General features: G+C 45.6%; 2 protein-coding genes across 4 annotated transcripts; one reads left to right on the top strand and one right to left on the bottom strand.

The window, feature by feature from the left end:
- Positions 1-23: 23 nt before the first annotated feature.
- On the bottom strand, positions 24-6,779 carry znf513a (zinc finger protein 513a). Of its 2 annotated transcripts, none has more exons than XM_011612037.2 (5): positions 6,544-6,779; positions 5,630-5,768; positions 4,693-4,818; positions 2,726-3,490; positions 24-2,647 (listed from the first exon to the last, which is right to left on the bottom strand). In XM_011612037.2, exons 2-5 carry the CDS (start codon positions 5,667-5,669, stop codon positions 1,689-1,691), a joined length of 1,890 nt encoding a protein of 629 aa, XP_011610339.1. In that variant the 5' UTR covers positions 5,670-5,768; positions 6,544-6,779; the 3' UTR covers positions 24-1,688. The 2 variants fall into 2 exon arrangements, with proteins under 2 accessions (XP_011610339.1, XP_011610340.1); XM_011612038.2 differs by having other exon boundaries at positions 2,726-3,487.
- Positions 6,780-7,491: 712 nt separating this feature from the next.
- On the top strand, positions 7,492-17,888 carry LOC101065005 (E3 ubiquitin-protein ligase RNF19A). Of its 2 annotated transcripts, none has more exons than XM_029849831.1 (10): positions 7,492-7,735; positions 10,265-10,841; positions 11,255-11,742; positions 13,585-13,790; positions 13,895-14,042; positions 14,116-14,278; positions 14,362-14,476; positions 15,549-15,680; positions 15,974-16,223; positions 16,366-17,888. In XM_029849831.1, the coding sequence occupies exons 2-10, from the start codon at positions 10,689-10,691 to the stop codon at positions 16,598-16,600; spliced, it is 1,890 nt and encodes a 629-aa protein (XP_029705691.1). In that variant the 5' UTR covers positions 7,492-7,735; positions 10,265-10,688; the 3' UTR covers positions 16,601-17,888. The 2 variants fall into 2 exon arrangements, with proteins under 2 accessions (XP_029705691.1, XP_011610411.2); XM_011612109.2 differs by having other exon boundaries at positions 7,493-7,735; positions 15,953-16,223.
- Positions 17,889-18,287: the final 399 nt, after the last annotated feature.

Below are 18,287 nucleotides of genomic sequence, written 5' to 3'. Positions count from 1 at the left end.
TGATTTTATTATAGAATAATAAAACACTTCTGTCAACAGTAGAGAATATGTAATTCCACTTGAGGAGCTACGAAGTTGATCATTTTAATGTTTTAACATGTAATTGTCTTCATCTATATACAAAAACTTAGATTTTCTATATTTTCATATAACTGATAGATGGAACTATGTCAGTAAACTACAAGTGAAGCTAATGCACCGTTAGCTATGGAGGTCATTTTATGCCCTACATACTCTCAATAGGAACACAAACAATAACACCATTGTTAGTTCCTGAATTCTGACGTGCACTATTAGGCTTTTCAACCAGCGAGTATTTAAAAATCAGCTGAGTCAGAAGAGGTTTCTCCTTTCAAGCCAAAACTGAGGGTTTTTAAACAAAAAACAAAACCATCCCATCTGTCTTGAAACACGGACCGGAACAAATTTAGCGTTTATTTCAGAAATCCTCAGTTAAGGCATTTATGAGACACTGCATAAAGACACAAACATGACACTTGAGGATGTGTGAAATCATGAGTCGGCACTCGCAGCTCATTGGCAACCTTGGAAAACAAAAATAATCTCGCTTGCATATTTTAGTCATCAGTAAACAGTGATTTCTCCCCGTAGCTGCTAAATTACATCACATTAAAAAAAAAAGCCAACAACTATACATTAGAGTATACACTAGCTGTGTTACATCCACATTAGAAAAATAAAATCACCATCACACTCGCATGCTCACTGCATCATCATCAAGTAAAAACATGACAAGTTCACAGTGGACGTAAGAGGGTGAAGTCATCCGCTAAAACGGCAGGTTTATTCTTCCAACGCCAGAAACGACCAAACTCGCACAAACCTGCCGTTTTTAAATCCGCGAACCACGTCGACCAACAGTTTTTATCCGGCCACTGTGTGGAGTTGTGCTTGATTTTACACCAGGAAACTGAGCGAAACGCACTGCTCGTGCATGTCGTTTAGTGTTGAATGCGCTGGAAACATGGCAAAAGACATTACACAATAAAAGATATCGTAGCTTTTCCGACACGACATAAATAATGCTTCCAGGTGCTCTCAAATAGCCATTTACAAGTAGCACATACATTAGTAAATTCATCTGAAGGCATGCCGTTACCAGAGCCTGAGCCTGACGTGAAGTAGAGGGTCAGAGGTCTAAGAGCTGCACTGTGGAGCTCAGCCATAACATTAGAACCACCCAACATCCCGTCACCTCTCAGGGGTTATAATATTATGGCTGCGTAGTGGAAGTCTTAAAGTCATGGCGGGAAGAGAGAAATCAGCAACATTCACATTCTTCGTGGTGCAAGAGATGAAAATGAAACGCTAAAAATAAGGATCCCTTATCAAAACAACTGCAAATCAGCTCCGCAGCACAGCTCCGCCCCAGGAGGCGAACACACGGAGGGGTATTTGGTGATTTCGGCCTTAAGGTGAATGTATTGTGGTTCAATGTGCAGAGGGAGACTTCAGAACTTTAGAAGTTCCGTTGTTTGACAGATTCAGAGAAAAACGACCAAAGCGTCCAGAACACCTTCTGCGGGACTCAAATGAACAATTAGCAGCCTTCAATAACAGACGACACACTCAAAGACAAAAACACGCAAGAACATTGTAAAGACTCCAAGGAACGACAGGAACAAGTTGCTGGTAGCTTAGATTTGCTGTTAGATATTGTGTTAATCTCAGGTTTGCAGCAGTTTGAGCGTACTTTCTGAGCGCCCGCTCTGGAACACGTACTGCATATCCACCTCCGCCTCTTTCCTGTGCGTCTGAGCTCCTCCCACCATCCCCTTTTCCTCCTCGTCCTCCTCATCGTTGCCGGTCATGGGAACCTTCACCCACCCGTCGGTGGCCAGGCCGTGTTTCTTCTGATGTCTCTTGTAATTGTCCCAGTGGCCCGTGGTGTAGCCGCACTCCCGACACTTGTACGGCTTCTCCCCCGTGTGCCGCAGCATGTGGCGCTTCAGGTTCATGCTCTGGTTGCAGCTGTAGCTGCACACCGCGCACTGGAAAGGCTTGGCGCCCGAGTGCACGCGCTGGTGCCGCTTCAGGTTGGCCAGGTTGCCGCACGCGTAATCGCACAGATGGCACTTGTACGGCTTCTCGCCCGTGTGCACTCGGTGGTGCCGCTTCAGGTTGTCGAAGTGCGCCGAGGCGTAGTCGCACTGTGGGCACTTGTAGGGTTTCTCGCCGCTGTGGGTTTTCATGTGACGCGCCAGGTGGTTGGGGTAATGAGTGAGGAAAGGGCAGGCGGCGCAGGTGTACACTTTGTCGCTGCGCTCACCCGGACTGTTGGGGGACGACGACGTGTCCTTCGTCAGCATTTCCAGCGTGCACTTGGCGCAGATCTGCGCGGACGTCCCGTCCTCGTCCTCGAGGACAACGCCGCACAGCCGACAGGTGAAAGGGAAGAGCGAGGATGGGAGGGTGGGGCCATCTGCCGCGGCCCCTCTGGTCGCCCTGTTGCTGCTTCCACCTGCGGTTTCATGCAGAGGCCCAGGCTGATGCCCGGGGGCGGGGTTAGACGCAGGTATGGGTGGCGGCGACGCTCCCTTTAGGCTGTCAAAGGCTGATAGGTAGTCGCTGTTCGGGGCCTCCAAACTCAGGTTTGAAGTTGCCTGTGCAACTTCTGAAACCACCCCTGAAGAGGAGAACAGGAGTTAGATTCTGGAAGCTACAATAGAAACAGAAGACACACAGGACAGAAGATGGATCCCACCTTTGGGCGAAACACCAGACATTTCCTCGTTGGACCTCTGCCCACTCACTTGCCTCTTCTGGCTAATTTGCCCCAATGTCGGTGGTCCTGCTGTGTCCTGACCCATCCCAGGAGTCTGCACGTGCATGCGCTGGTGCCTCTTCAGGTTGCCGAGGGAACTGCAGGCAAAAGTGCAGCTGTCGCATTTGTACGGTTTCTCGCCGGTGTGAATCCGCAGGTGCCGCTGCAGATTCACCAGCTGGGCTGAGGCGTAAGTGCACAGGGGGCAGTGATAAGGCTTCTCGCCGTTGTGCGTCTTCATGTGACGCTTCACGTGGTTGGCGTAGCGCGAGGAGAAGCCGCACAGGTGACACGAGTGCTGCTTGGCCAGTTTGTCCTCAGCCGTCAGAGATTTGTCGTCGATTCCATTCGCCATGGCCTCGAGCTGCAAGTGGGAGCCCGCGCGGATCCCGCTGATGCCCGCAAACGATGAACAGAAGTCTGTGGACTTGGATTCCCTCGAGGCTTTGCAGCACCGGAGACAGTACGGCCCCACGAGGTCTATGCCAGGTCCCAGAGGTCCGTCTCGGAGCTGTCCGCAGCCCCTGCAGGACAGGTAGGAAGGGAAGCCCGGTTCAGACGGGGCCGTCCTGCCCTCATCCTCTCTCCCGTCGTCAGTGGTGCTGTGTGAGCTGCACGTTTCGCTTTCCATGCTGATCTGGTTGTAGACGGGGTTCTCCTCATCACCCAGAGGATACACGGAGAAACCGATTTCAGCAGCTACTTCTGAGAAAGACAGAGAGAAACCTTTTACCACCAAGACCGACAGCTGTACATTCTCCCTCATTGAATTCAGAATTAAATTCTCGATCTAGAACTACTAGATTCAAACTGGTACATAAACGAGCCACAGTATTGTCAGATAATTAACAAGAACCTCAAACAACTGTTGTAAATTAATGTCAACATTGATAAATGACCCACAACAGCTGGTTCTGAGCAGCTCTACCGCTGCATAATATCTAAGAGGTCAACCTGGATGAGTTTTAACCGTGAAGTAAAAACAAAAGCTTCTCTACTGCTACAGCCCCGGACACAGAACAAAGACAGGCAGAAAAAGAACCAAGCGTCGGTCCAGTCGTACTCACGGCACTCCTGATATTTAAGCTCTCCTTTTCCCCAGACGAGCGTTTTCAAAGACTAAAAAGGATCAAGGCTTTGCAGCACTCATCAGCTTCACCGCTACTCAGAAAACCTCCTCCTTCCACTGACGGCAAGGCAGGATGTGAAGGGGGCGAGAGAGCAGACTGCCCTTTTATACTGCCCCTCCAAACCCCCTCCTGGATGATTACAGAGTCTAATGATGATGATGATGATGATGATGATGATGACTATAATGGTAAAGCTGCTGCTGCTGCTTTTGTTGATGATAATGATGGTAGATGATGATGATGATGATGATGATGATGATGATGATGATGATGATGATGATGATGAGGGGGAGAAATGATAATGGCAGTGGGGCAAAGGGAGCAGAGGTAGTAGATGATGATGATGATGATGATGATGATGATGATAAATAAATGCCTGTCTGCAATAGTGTCCTTGATGGTAATGGACCTATTTTTATGACCATTATATAATAATGGTATCTGAGCATTTTTCTCCACTTGCAGAGAAATATAAGCTGCTGCCTCCATTTCTCTATTCGTCACACAGGGGCAACAGTTCACAACTGGGAAACCAGCTGAAAGCACAGCCATGCCTGTATTCCCTGGTAAAAATGTAGGACCATGTCACTGTGAGCCGAGATAACATGAATGTAACATGGATTTACCTTTGAGAATAAAAGAATAGATCAAGTAAACTCCTAAATACTGCTGATGCGACACCGCTCAGATATTTATCTGCTCAGTTGTCTGCTGTCTCAAAGGCTGTTAACAGGAGTCAAATATTAGCGCATTAACAAAAAAACCTTGATTACACACCAGAGAACTTGTCCAGGTTTAGGATTTTGCCGTCGTGATCAAACTCGAGGTCGTGTCCCAGTAGAAACTCAGTGTCTAAGTTGAGAGTGTGAGGAGCTTCGACTGCTACACCATCTTCAGAATCCACTGTCGCCAGAGAAAAGGGCAAAAATAGAAAAGCCATAGTGAGGGGATCTTTAATCAATATTCAGGAAAACTGGGAGTGTTCAAGAAAAACACTCTAGATTCTGGCAGACACACAGCAAAAGCTAATGATACACCATCTACTGCCAGGCCAATTAAAAAGCATTTAGCTGAGCAGCCTCCTTCTGGCATCAACACACCACCTACTGGCCATGTGAGATCTACTCCAATTCAAAGAATATCTCATGATCATAAGAAGAGATATATATACATATATATATATATATTTGACTGAAACAATATTAAAACAACAATATTTTACATTAAAAAGGATCAGAGACAATGATAAATGACTGTATTTGCCAGGACGCCAGTGTTGTCCATAATATGATCTACTGAAACTATTGATTACAAATGCTTTAGGTTTTGTCTTTAGGCAGGTGAACTACTGATCAAAGGAAAAACAGCGATAAATGCTGCCAGGCATGTGGACGAGGCAATTAAATAAAGCAACTCTTTGTAAGCTTCATTAGATGAGTGCGCAGAACAGAAAAACACTGGGAAAGGATCTAGGAATTTAACAAAACGACATTCTGCAGTTCAGCATGATTGATGGCGAAATTGTTGCGGTGCTAAAACAGCAACATCTGGTGTCCAGATGTGAGTCGAGAATCAGGACACACACTATAAAGGACCGGGCCAAACGCACACACGGACGCAATTGAAGAAAGTAAAAGTAACTGAAGACTGAATTTCTAGCAAAGCTCAATAACAACCCGGCTCTCCAACACCGAACAGATCCGTCTGTACGTACACTTGACTGGCTGTGGATTCTGCTGTTTTTTTCTTGGCATCTTCCAGTTGACCCCTCTCTGATTTTTGCAGCGTCTTCTTCAAGACTTCAACAACCATCAGCTCATCGTTATCGTTTTGAGAGAAACGCTTTAGGATTCCTGTAGACACATGCAGTCAGTTTCAACAATTAAAAAGAAATCCCTTCACGAAACCCTGCAACACAAAACACCATTTTGACAAGTGCAAGTAAAGTTGAAGTTATTGAAAGGTTTAGGCATTTGATTAATTATATTCCTAATAGATTATATTTCTGACTATAACTACAAAACACATCCACCAACAAAGCGTTTATATCATTTGCATAATCTATGTTCAGGGTAGTTATTTGCGTTCCAGTGACTGCACAACATATTAAAGTGTGCATTAATATACCCCCTGATGTAGGATGGAAGGACAACTCTTCCCAGAGGGTGCTACAACAATTAAAATACAATTACACACCCCACCCTTACAAATAACCTGTCATCAATGCAGAAACGGAATTTGTGCATTGTCTTTCATCGTTAGCGACATACAGCTACAGCCAGGTACATACACACTGAAAAATAAACGGGAAAACAATGTTACTTCACAATTTAAAAGCTAATTTAGCAGACAGGCTAAAGGCAATGACCTTGCACCGCGACTGCTTTCAAAACAGAGCAGTCAAGTAAATCAGCGAGCAGGTTAAAAGGAACCATCCCCTCGGATAGCATACGGCTAGCTAACGTGTTGTTACTGTATAAAGGGGCATTCAAGCAATATTTGGCCGATCGGCGCTAGAGATACCTACATAAAACGAGTCCTTATACTCAAGACGTCAAAAAACCTAAACGGTAACTAAACACGACAATGTACAACTAATTTAGCGGCGTAGCTACCAAGCTAACTTACCTAGAAAATCAAAATATTCCTGTCGATTGAGGCTGCTGTTATTGTCTGTAAACACGCCATCAGACGCAGAGGATTCTCCCTCAGATGTGCAGCGTCTGGAGATCCGCCATTTCTTCATGAGCTGCGGCGACAAAGAAAGGCAATTAATGGTATTTTTCATAACTTAATTGATTTTTAGATTCGCCTTTCATCCATCCACAGCAAACAACAAAGTTACGTCCGGCTAATGTCCTTCAAAATAAAACAACTTACAAACCTGTACGCGATCAAAGTCGTTGAAGCAGGAAAAGATGACGTCTATTGATCCAATTTTATATTTTGAAATTTATGCTTTACTTTCCTGATACTATTCAGCACTAAAATTTTGTCTCTTCATTCAAGAATGATATTTATAAATAAATCACTGCGATTGGTAATTTTACCTCGCTTGCTTCTCCATTGAACGTACGCAGTTGTTTATTTTGAAGTCTAAGAGATGACTACCGGAAGTGCTGTTACTGGTGGGCTGTCACTTTTATTCCATTGTATACATCTTACTTCCGTTATGTCAAGTTGGTATTTCCGCTTCCGAAATCAATTTCCGCTTTCTTTTCGGAGCTAAAAGATAGATTAAACGTGCAAAAATAACTTTGTTGTTTTTAAAAAAACCATGTTTTTCAAATGTACACAATTGAAATATAAATTAAATCATCAATTGGGATTTTATTTATCCTTTAAATATCGTTACCACAAACGTGCTCAACATTTGATACACATACAGTAGAAATGATGGTTGATAGATCTAGATTGGTGTTTCGATATAATGTAATACCAATTACATTAATTGCTCCAGGGCTGTGTGTATATTTGACAATGGAAACATGATAAAAAACCCTTATGGAATTGCGCGTTTCCAAGGGGGAGATTCTGTGATTCTGCGTCATCCTATTGGCTCCTGTCACTGCAGCGTGCCTCCCCCCCGGAGCGCCCATCGGTCCAGCTGCTGCGTCTCCTCAGCAGCGTGGATCTTCTCCTGCGACGAAAACCCTCACACGCACACGCACAGATATCTCTTCCATGCAGCAGTAAAGAGGAAGAGGCGGTGCATGTGTGTGTGTGTTGCAGTGCGTGATTTCTGCGCTCCCGTTTGGTCCTCAAGGGGAGGAGCCAGTTGTTGATTCTACGCTGCACAGAGAAGGCGCCGTGCACGGAGGTAAGAGACCGTTTACGTAATAGAAATTATGGGGTGTTTTATCTGCAGACGTTCCAACGCGACTTTATCTCTCATGTTTTTCCTCTGTCCTGTTTGTGCGGGATGCCTGAAAGTGGACGCAAATGCGAATACGTAGCCTGTTCTCCCTGTAACAGCCACTCCCTGTAACAGCATCATGATGCCCCTGACAGACCTCTGGGAAAGATTTCAGTGGAAATACTGAATAACTCTTCCAATAAATTAGGAGGTTACGCATCACATCTTGAGCTAATAATACTTCTCAGCATGTTCTTTAGTATTTGGGGTGTTCTGCAGACCCCGCATCATAGTTTTGATATTTAGTTGTAAGCTGATATAAAGGCTATCTTCTGATGTAAGTAAATCAAATATATCTTGATTTAAACTGGTTTGGTCGTTACCATCACTGGCAGCCTGAGGCTGCTGGGCAGCACATGATGCAGAAACAGACTTTAGTGAGGGATGCCACTGTGAGTGTGAGTGCGCGCGCATGTGTGTGTTGCCAGGCTGAGGTCACTCTCATGCCTCTGAAACCCGCATTGCTGATGTGGGCTCGTTTCCAGTGAGCATCATCAGGTTTCCCTCCTCTCAGGTCGACTGCTTAAACAGACCTCTGGTCAGTGATCGCTGAGCAACAGCTTATTAAAACATGTCAATAAATATTTATAATACAGTTAAGGAAACATATCCAAGCATATGGATTCCATATCCTTTAATGCTCACATGTTACAGTAGTGACATCATTAGATTTATTTCACTTTTCTAAGCAGATTATTAATAAACGTGAAAACAAACATGGGGTATTTGCACGTCTGCATCTCCTTCATTCCCTGGCTGGATTTTGTTGGGTTGGAGCAGAGCCGTGTTGTAGTTCAGACTCCTTTACAAAATGACTAAGCATTTAAGTTTTTTCTGCTGCTCTATTTTATTTTACGGGGAGGCACTGTAAATCTTCCTTTTTCCTGATTTTTCATATTTAATTCAGGTGGTAAATCTGGGTTTTGACATGGAAGTGGTCACATTCTCTCCTGCAGGGATGATGAGTTATTCCTCTCTAGTCAGAATCCATTGATTTTTTTTGCCCCTACTCCGTTTTGTGGCAGTTTATCTCTCCGCTGAAGCCTTTGCAAACATGCTTTGGCTCTTCAGATCTCACGTTTGTCTTCAATTTTCCACTAAGGGGAGAAATAAACTGTTAAGTGATTAAGGCCTTTTCATGGCGGGACATATTTTGTCTGAGTCTGTGCTTTCATTTTCTATAATCCTCCTAAAGGACGTGAATTCTTGTGTTAGCCGATTGTTCATTCTCTGGAATAAGGAGTCAGCGTGGGGAGAGGGGAGGTCAAACGTTTAAGTGTATCTTTAGCCTCAGGAGCATTTTAATGTATTCTACACACATGCGTGCATGCACACACACACACACTTGCACGCATTCAGAGAGAAAACTATTAAGCTGTAAAGTAAAGATGTACTCAGCATCTGTGTCCATCCTGCATGTTATTACTGTTGTTCTGTTGTCCCTCGAGCCCTCGCGACTCCTTCTTTCTCTCTCTCTTCTTCACCTCTTTTATGCTGCCTTTCTGTAATTTATATAATCTATTCAAAGTCAGAATCCTGCTAACAAGTAGCAGCGTCATATTAGCCCGATTTAAAATGAGGGGCCAAAGCTGGAGTGCATCATGGATTTGAAAGAAGTCCAAGTCCGAGCCCCTAAATCCTCATCAAACACGGCAGCAACAACAGGGGCAGTTTGGCTTTGCTGCTGAAACACAGCAAACACTCAACTGCAAAATAATGCAAAAAAGGAAAGATTTTTAGACACATATTTAGGGAACAAATATAAACAAGAATGGTGCCAAGTGTGTGTGTGTGTGTGCGTGCGTGTGTGTGTGTGTCTGTGTGTGTGTGTGTCTGTGTGTGTGTCTGCCGGTTGGTCAGTCGGTCAGTCCGTCCGTCCGTCCGTCCTGGGCTCAGCTATGACGAGTTTCTGTGAGAAAAGGACATTTGGATGAATCCCCTCCTGCTCTTGTTGCCTCCTGGGCCTGATTATGAAAACTTGCTGCAGTCTAACGGAGACAGTAGTCTGTGCTGTCTGTCACTGCCTCTTACCCCCCCCCCACATGCCACCCTCTACACCCCCACTCTGTCTTTTCTATCAGGCTGAATACAGCTCTCCCTCATCCGTCCGCCAGCCGAGTCTCAGGCCTGTGACATTAATGTTCTCGCCGTCTGAGTCTTAGAGGGATCTTAAATACCCACTGAAGTGCTCCGTCCCACACCTCTTTCAAGTAGAATGCTAACGTGGTCAGCATTTTATAAATCGCAGTTCAGCGGGAGGTTTCCCTGCCTCAGTAAAGGGGGAATAAAACAGGACAGGATTAATATTCAAAATTGGAATAAAAATAAAAAGAACAGAAACTGAATAATCCTTTTCAGTGCCTTGACAGCTGAAATAACATCTTATTAAGAATTTATTCATTTATTCTGAAAAAAATAACCATCTTATTCCAGGTTTGTGGCAAAGAGGAGGCAACTGCAGCGATGAAGGGCAGCTGGTTAGCTCAGGACTAGCTTGGGCCTGCACCAGAGGAGGAAGAGGAGGAGGTGAAGAAGACCGAAGAGCAACAAAGCCAATCACGTGAGCAGACCTCGGGAAGGCTCCAAATTAGCGATGCTTCCCTCGGGCAGGGATTACCTCCTCCTCCTCCTCGTCTACCTCTCCATCACTCCTGCTCTTCCTCCCACCTACGGCAGAGCAGCCAGTCAGCTTCAAGACCTGTGAGAGCTCGCAGTGGTCTTCCCCCATACACACACACACACACACACACACACAAAGGTGCTCTCTGTTACACTCACAGACCGCACACTTGCCGCATCCTGCTCATGGTCGTTGGCCGGCCATCCTCGGCTGCTGCTCCCACACCAGTCTTTGACCATGAAGAGGCCCAAGCAGCAAACGGGGCCGCTGAGCTTCCTCAACTTCTTCAGCAGGAAGCCCAAATCGGAGCCGAGGCCCGAGAGGCCCGTGGAAGCCCGGCCCAAAGAGGAAGTGGCCATCACGCTCACGCCGAGCGAACACCCAGAGCAGGTGAGAGTGACTGCCCAACTTTGTCTCCCTGTTTGAGCTTCAGTTAATGTCTGAAAATGTACCGTTTATACATCACTCACTTTAATTAATCTGGCTTTAGCAAGTCCAATAAACCAGGTTGTTATTTAGAGAGACGCAGTTGCCTACAAAAGTGTTTCACATATTGAGACGCAGAGAAGCTGTAGATTATTAACTTTGGGGGTATTAAATTATCCTCACTTCCTCTCGCTGCTGCTCTGTTATTGCCCAAATCCATTATATTGTTTATTTAATTAACTGGCACTTTATAAATTACATTGCTAAGAAACCAAGGGCACCAGTGGAAGAAGGTTGTCACCTGCACAGACATTAGCTCTCCTTTTAGGGTTTCCTTCTGGAAATATATGAATGAAGTTCTCTGTATTGATCCACAGGGCTTGAACCTCACAGCCGAAGGGGCTGCAGAATCCAGAGCTTCTGCTGGAGAAAAAGGAGAAGGAGGAGGCGCTCCGGCGCCTGCTGAGGCGCACGCAAGCGAGGGCGCAGCAGAGTGCGCCGGTGGCGTCAGCAGTGGCTCCACCGGCGTCCTGTCCCTCACCTCCTGCAGCCAGGAGCAGCTCCTGGACGAGCACCTGGAGGAGTGCCCTCTGTGTCTCCTCAGTCAGCCGCGGTGCCACTTCCCCCGTCTCACCTCCTGCTCCCACCGGACGTGCTCTGACTGCCTCCGCCAGTATCTGCGCATCGAGATATCGGAGAGCAGGGTGGGCATTGCGTGCCCACAGTGCCCCGAGACGCTGGCGCCACTGGACATCCACGCCATCCTGGATGACCGGGCTCTGCTGGAGCGATTTGAGGAGTACCAGCTACGGCGTTTCCTGGCGGCTGACCCAGACACCCGTTGGTGTCCAGCGCCTGACTGCAGGTGAGAGGAGAGGAGAGGAGAGGAGAGGAGAGGAGAGGAGAGGAGAGGAGAGGAGAGGAGAGGAGAGGAGAGGAGAGGAGAGGAGAGGAGGCGAGGCTTTGGCCTATAGAAACATAGCTAAGTGGATGGCTAAAGGTTAGCTGATCCTGTTGTCAGCAGAGATGATGCAACTTGACCTTTAAGGACCTTATAGGCCAGGATTTTTAAATGTTTGATCTCTTGCTCAAAACTTTCTAGACTAAACCTGACATATGTTGCCATTAACTCTGCCCACTTCCTTTTGCTGTGGTGCAGCAGATTTTCTCCATTTAGCCGTAAAACTCAGATAATATTCTTATCATATTTACGTCATTAATTGCATGTAGTAACACAGCTTCAATAATGCAGCAAAAACATACATTGTTATAAAAATGATATTGTAACACCTTCACAATGTTTTTAAGACAGGCTAACTAGCAACAAGAATAGCAGAAGAATGAATTAGTGAGGTGCCATCAATGAAATAACATCTATTTACACAGCAGCAACTGTTATTACCATAAAAAATGACGGCTCCTAATTTAGCATTTCAATATGGCAGCTTTTCTGTTTTCAGCATTAATGACGTAGTGAGAGCCGATGTGACAGACAGCGAGCGCTTCAGTGAGACTGACATGTTCTCTAAGGCTGCTGCATTTGCATTCAAATGATCCTGCACAGCCAACTGTGGCGCCAACCTGGGGCTGAATGGAGGGAATCTCTGCACCGTTAAAGCCGGAGCAACCTCGGAGTGCACCGTAAATGTTCCGACTTAAATCCCACTTCGGGTGGGCAGTGGGATGTGCACACAGGGCATGTGTGTGTGTGTGTGTGTGTGTGCTGAACATTTGCATGTATGATGCAGGGCTCAGCGCAGGACTGCCTGTCAGTGCTTTGTGTGCTGGTGTGATCGAGTGGAACAAGAAAAATCAATACGCCAATCTCCCCGATGCTCTTGTGAATTCAATTATGGCACAATGAAACGGGGGGGTTCTGGTTTATCTACTGCAAACCTGCAATGTTCTGCTTGGGTATTACTAAAAGAGGAGTCGAGGTTCATTTAGACAGGCTCAAACCATTCCAGGTTGTTCAGAACTTCCACACATTCCTGTAGGTCTTAGTTAATCTTAGCTTCAGATTATGTCAGGTGTTTACTCACTCGTGTACATTTCGTTCCAATTTTCTACAGATGTGCCTCTGAATCCGTGTTTCAAGTGAGAAAGAATGGGCTATTTAATACTCAGAAACTGTATGAGGAGTCTGTGCCGGCCACTTCACTGGTACTGCCCTCATATTTCCATATTTGTTACAATATTTCCATTGAGATTACATTACCATTCCATTTTCTGCCGCATTAATATTCCTTTAGGGATCCATGCGTTCATGTGAAGTCATTATTTATGACTCCATTATTTAAAAGGCTTCCTACGCTGCCGTATAACAACCAATGACTCCAGTCCTTTATTGTTCTGAAGCAAAATGACTGGGTCTCAAATCCCTCACAGTTACTTCAACTTGTTATCTTTCATCTAAATGATCCCTTTAATGTTGAAATGTATGCTAATGTCCCGTGATGAGGCCCACAGGCACCTCGGCTCCTCCTTGTTATCGTAACGGCTCAGTATCTAAGAAGGGGATTATTGTGGCTCTGGTGTTGAACTCCAGAAACCAGTCCCACTGAAGGCTGCCCATGTATCTGTTTGCACTGTGATTGACACACTCACACTCACACTCACACGCACAAACACACACACTCAAACAACAGCAGTAGCTGCACCACTAATTAATGAAGAGGCTTCGTTCTGCCGTGTCTCTGCTCCCCAGCTACGCTGTGATCGCTTACGGCTGCGCCGAGTGTCCCAAGCTGAGCTGTGGCCGCGAGGGCTGTGACACAGAGTTCTGCTATCACTGTCGGCAACTGTGGCACCCCAATCAGACGTGCGACCAGGCCCGGCGCCAGCGGGCGCGCCACACGTCGAGCGGCAACGACTCCTCCGCGCTGTATGTCTTCAATGAAGAACCCGGTGGAGGTTTGTGTCTCTCTTTTTGTAGCAGAATGAAGAGAGTTTTTTTAGTTTCTGGTCTGCTGAGCAAACACGTGGTCAATGATCACACGCCGACTCTGTTGCTGAAGATGCAGAGGAGATCAAACCGTGCCCCCGCTGCGGGGCCTACATCATGAAGACCAACGACGGCAGCTGCAACCGCATGAACTGCACTGTGTGTGCCTGTCAGTTCTGCTGGCTGTGCATGCAGGAGATCACCGACGTGCACTACCTCAGGTATCGCGGGCTAAAATGATGCGGCAGGTCTTCCTATTGCAGCGCAAAGCTAACTGGCTGTCGTGCGTCTCAGTCCCTCAGGATGTACCTTCTGGGGCAAGAAGCCATGGTCGCAAACCCGCAAGGTTCTGTGGCAGGTGGGCATGTTGCTCGGAGCGCCGGTGGTCATCTCCCTCATAGCGGGCCTTGCCATCCCGGTAATCATTGTGGGGATACCAATCTACATGGGCCGGAAGGTAGCAGAGAGCCAGCAAAGTCCAAGTTGCACGCAGTGATGCTCTTAGCGGGGTGTCTCTAGGAGTGTCTGTTCTCCCTGCAGGTCCATGGTCGCTGTAAGAAAAACAATATCTCAGGAAGTAAGCACTACTTGACTGTGGCCAGCGGGGTGATGATGTCAGTGTTCGTGTCGCCGGTCATAGCCGCTGTCACTGTGGGTAAGGAGCCAGAACAACCCGGATGATGTATCAATGAGGATAACGTAGTACATTTTCATTTGATTTTTAGAGTCTGTGCACATGTGGTGAGATGCACAGTGAATGTAGAGGATTCATTTTATTTTGAAATTCTATTTCAGGAAAAGCACGACAATATGTCATTACAACACACTTAGGTCCTGCAGCAGCATTTGTGGCTTAGGCTGAGCAGCCTCTCAGTCTCCCTCTGCAGTGTTACAGCGCACTTCGTGCACACACACGCCCACACACACATTCTACCCCTGAAGGCACCCCCTTGTTTGTAGCATGTCCTTATCCTTAATTGTCATTCCCCTTTCTTTCATCTTTTACTGTCTTTCTCTCTCACTAAAAACATCCCATTTTAATTCTGACATTCACAAGTCACATTTTTTGTGTTGTTTCATCCTTTTTTTTTAAAAAAATGAAAATTTACTGTGTTTTTTTTTCCTGACCACTCTTTTTTTTCTCGTCCTAATTTCACCCTGTTGCTATTTCAATAGTTTGCCAGCATTCCCGCCGTGGTAACGATGCCTCTTTGTTCGGTGGGCGCTCAGCTGCCTCAGTGACTGGTTTCATAATCAAACAACACAGTTCTGCTCATTAAGATTTGTAGAGTTAGCTCAAGTGTAAATTAAAATCTAGCTGCCATTTTGCAACTATACATTTCAGGTCGTTTTGATACAACGTGACTATGAAATATTGAAACAATATTTTACAAAAAAAAATCAATTTCTAATAATGATTATATTGGGTTGCGTCACATGTTTCAGGAATATGAATAAGTATTTGGAGCGGCTAAAATCGCATTAATATGGATCAGAAGGTATGATGAATATTGTTTCAGAAGCTCAGTGACTACTGTAGAACAGGATTGGCTCACACCAGTGTACAATGTGGGTATTGGTACATATTATGCCAGAATCTCTTTAAAATTAAAACCACAACTTACGTGGGGTAAAATAATGTGTCACCAGAAATCCTGTCAGAAACTCTTACAATATCATGCCGCATATCATTGAAAGCTCGCTCGCTATTTCTTCTCTCCCTGCAGGTGTAGGTGTGCCTCTCATGCTGACATATGTGTACGGGGTCGTCCCCATGTCGCTCTGCAGGAATGGTTGGTGTCGACCGCAAACAGAACCCCCTGAAACGCATAAAATACAACTAGAGGATTTAGCCAACTGTGAGTAGAAAAACAGAGCTCGATTTCTTGTTGCTACACTTCGGTTGACCACCAGGAGGCGTTGGAGCTTGCTTTGGCCCATTTTTGGATCCCTATGATTTTAATAGGTCTGAAAGCCAGCAAGTCGAATGACAGGCTGTTACATTATTTATTCTGAAATATTAGAGTGGAAAAGTTTCACTATAACTGCGTTCAAATATTAAGTTCTTTTGCATTTGTATCTTTGCTACAAAGGGCAGCCCAATCTGATGAAGCTTTAACTTCTCTTATAGATCTTCTATTCTCTCATGTAGTCAGTGACCACTGGACAGGTCAGAACAACAACCCGTCCCTCGGCGACACCAGCCTGCATGAAGTCAGGGTCAGTGTGCAGGAGGTGGGCCTCCCGATCGCCTCCAGCACACCCCTAGATCAGGACAGCTACGAGGTCTTCGACCAAGCGTCAAAGGAGCATGAGCTCACTCAGCTGGACGACCAGTCAGGCTGCACGACTGTTGTTGTGCCTGACAGCAAGCTCGAGGACACGCAGCCGCTGCCGCTCAAGTAAATGCTGCTCCGCTTCTTATTGCCGGATTTCTCACTACATCGAGAAAAAAAAAAAAACATTTTGTTTTGGTTTAGGAGCTTAGGATCATGTTGGATGTTAGTATACAAATTTGGGGTTCTTCTTTTTTCACCACCACAGGGAAGGAACAAATATCGAGGTCCGAGTGGAAATCGAGACCCATCCCAGATGTGGCCGTCAGTCCAGTTTAAGTAGCATCCTGTCGAGCAGGAGCCTGTCGGTGGAGTCCCTGGGACGCTCCAAGGCCCAGTCCCAAGACCACCTGTGTGCCTCAGAACAGGAAGAGGAGCGAGCGGGAGGGGAAGCAGAGGCAGATGGAACTGTTTACCCTGTCTTTGATGTAGACGATGTTTGAAGCCCTTGAACGCAGTCTTTGCACTCATGTATCGTCAGGTGTCATGGAAACTGAACAGACCCGAAACCTGTTTTCCAAGGCCACTTCCTGCTTCTGAGAGGGGCCCTCCCACCAGCTGCCTTGTAGCTCCAGCCTCTACGGTAGAAGAGGGCTTAGAGGGAAAGTGTGTGTGTGTGTGTGTGTGGGTGTGGGTGTGGGTGGGTGTGAGCCAAACTGCATGAGGCTGTTACTACAGATTAAGAAGGGTTAGAAACAGACCGATAACAACCAGATGACATAAAAATGCAAACACAAGTTTTCCTTTCTGAAGCAGTCCTGATGTGATAAATCCACCTTCTGAGGCTTCTCCCATCACTTCTACTCAGTTTTTTTTCCATGTCCCCACTTCCTCATGTCTATGTTGTGTGTCCAGGTATCAAATATTCCTCAGGACAAGACAACAGCCAGGAATCAAAAAATAGGGATTTGACCAAACAATTACATTTTCCTTCATCTGAAAAGTCACATCTTTAGCCTCCAGCTCTGAGGTTGCATCTTGGAGTCACACCGCAACCATTGTTTTGTTTTTTTTTAAAAACAATTTATGATTTATATTTTTACCTTCCAAAGGTGGGTCCATCTGAATTTGCTAACTCCAGCCAGACAATGCAGGCGTCACTGTCATCTTACGGCTACCATTAGCCTCTGAGAGCTGCTGCAGACTGTTCTAAACGCTCTGTGACATCACGCTATTGATTGAATCCAACAGAGGGCCTCCAAATAACACCATTTACAACTGTTCCTGTTGAAAATCTGCTGTCTTCCACAAAGCAATGAGGGGCCAAATGGCCCTTCTGCTTCATTTCAAGCGCCGCTTTCAGTCTTTCACGAGCTACATGCAAATACTTCTGCACAGCATTCGAAAACACAGCAGCAACACTGCAGACATTTTCTCCAGTTCCTCATTTATAAGGAGCTGCGAGAAAAGCAGGTACACACACATGCATAAATATAGTAAAGTATTAGTGTCTGTAGTGTGCGCTGCTGTGAGCATTAAATATAAAGACCCTCTGAAGAAATCGCAGAGCGCTAAAGTTACAACAGCAGCAGCAGCAGCATGCCACCTCAGATAAATAACCCCTCTAGATCATTTATAAGGGTTCTATGTGAGGGCCATGCTGTGCTTATTTTCCTGAGTGTGAAATACCTGTGAGAGATGACCTCAGATATGAGGTGATACCCTGTGCTGGGCTGCGGAGAGAAGAATAAAGATTTCACCATGAAGGACACGCTGATGATGAGCGCCTGATATCTGTCACAATTCATTTTGTCATCTTCAAATGGAAGCTTGTTGCCTGTTAATGGAATTGCACGTGCAGTTTTTTAAAAAAAAGATTTGACCTCAGTTTACAACCATGCAAAAACCATTTGCATGGTTCTTGATAGGTTCTTTTAAATAAATTTAAAAAAAAGATATATATATAATATTTGTTGCTGATGGCAGTGATCCTGCACACTGTGAACAAACCCATTAAAACAGTAATGTTGTAGTACCTATTATTCGACGTTAGAGGGAGCCAAATCAGTACGAACAAATAAAAGACGTTTTAGATGAAAAAAAATCACACAGTAGCAGACACAAAAATGCATAAAAGTGAATTCTTACAATGTTGCAGCTTGCTGCAATACTATAATGACATCTAAAGTA

The sequence above is a fragment of the Takifugu rubripes genome, chromosome 16 (assembly GCF_901000725.2).
Source record: "Takifugu rubripes chromosome 16, fTakRub1.2, whole genome shotgun sequence".
NCBI lineage: Eukaryota > Metazoa > Chordata > Actinopteri > Tetraodontiformes > Tetraodontidae > Takifugu > Takifugu rubripes.
Note: the sequence above shows the minus strand (reverse complement) of the source record. Positions and strands in the feature narration are given on the sequence as shown.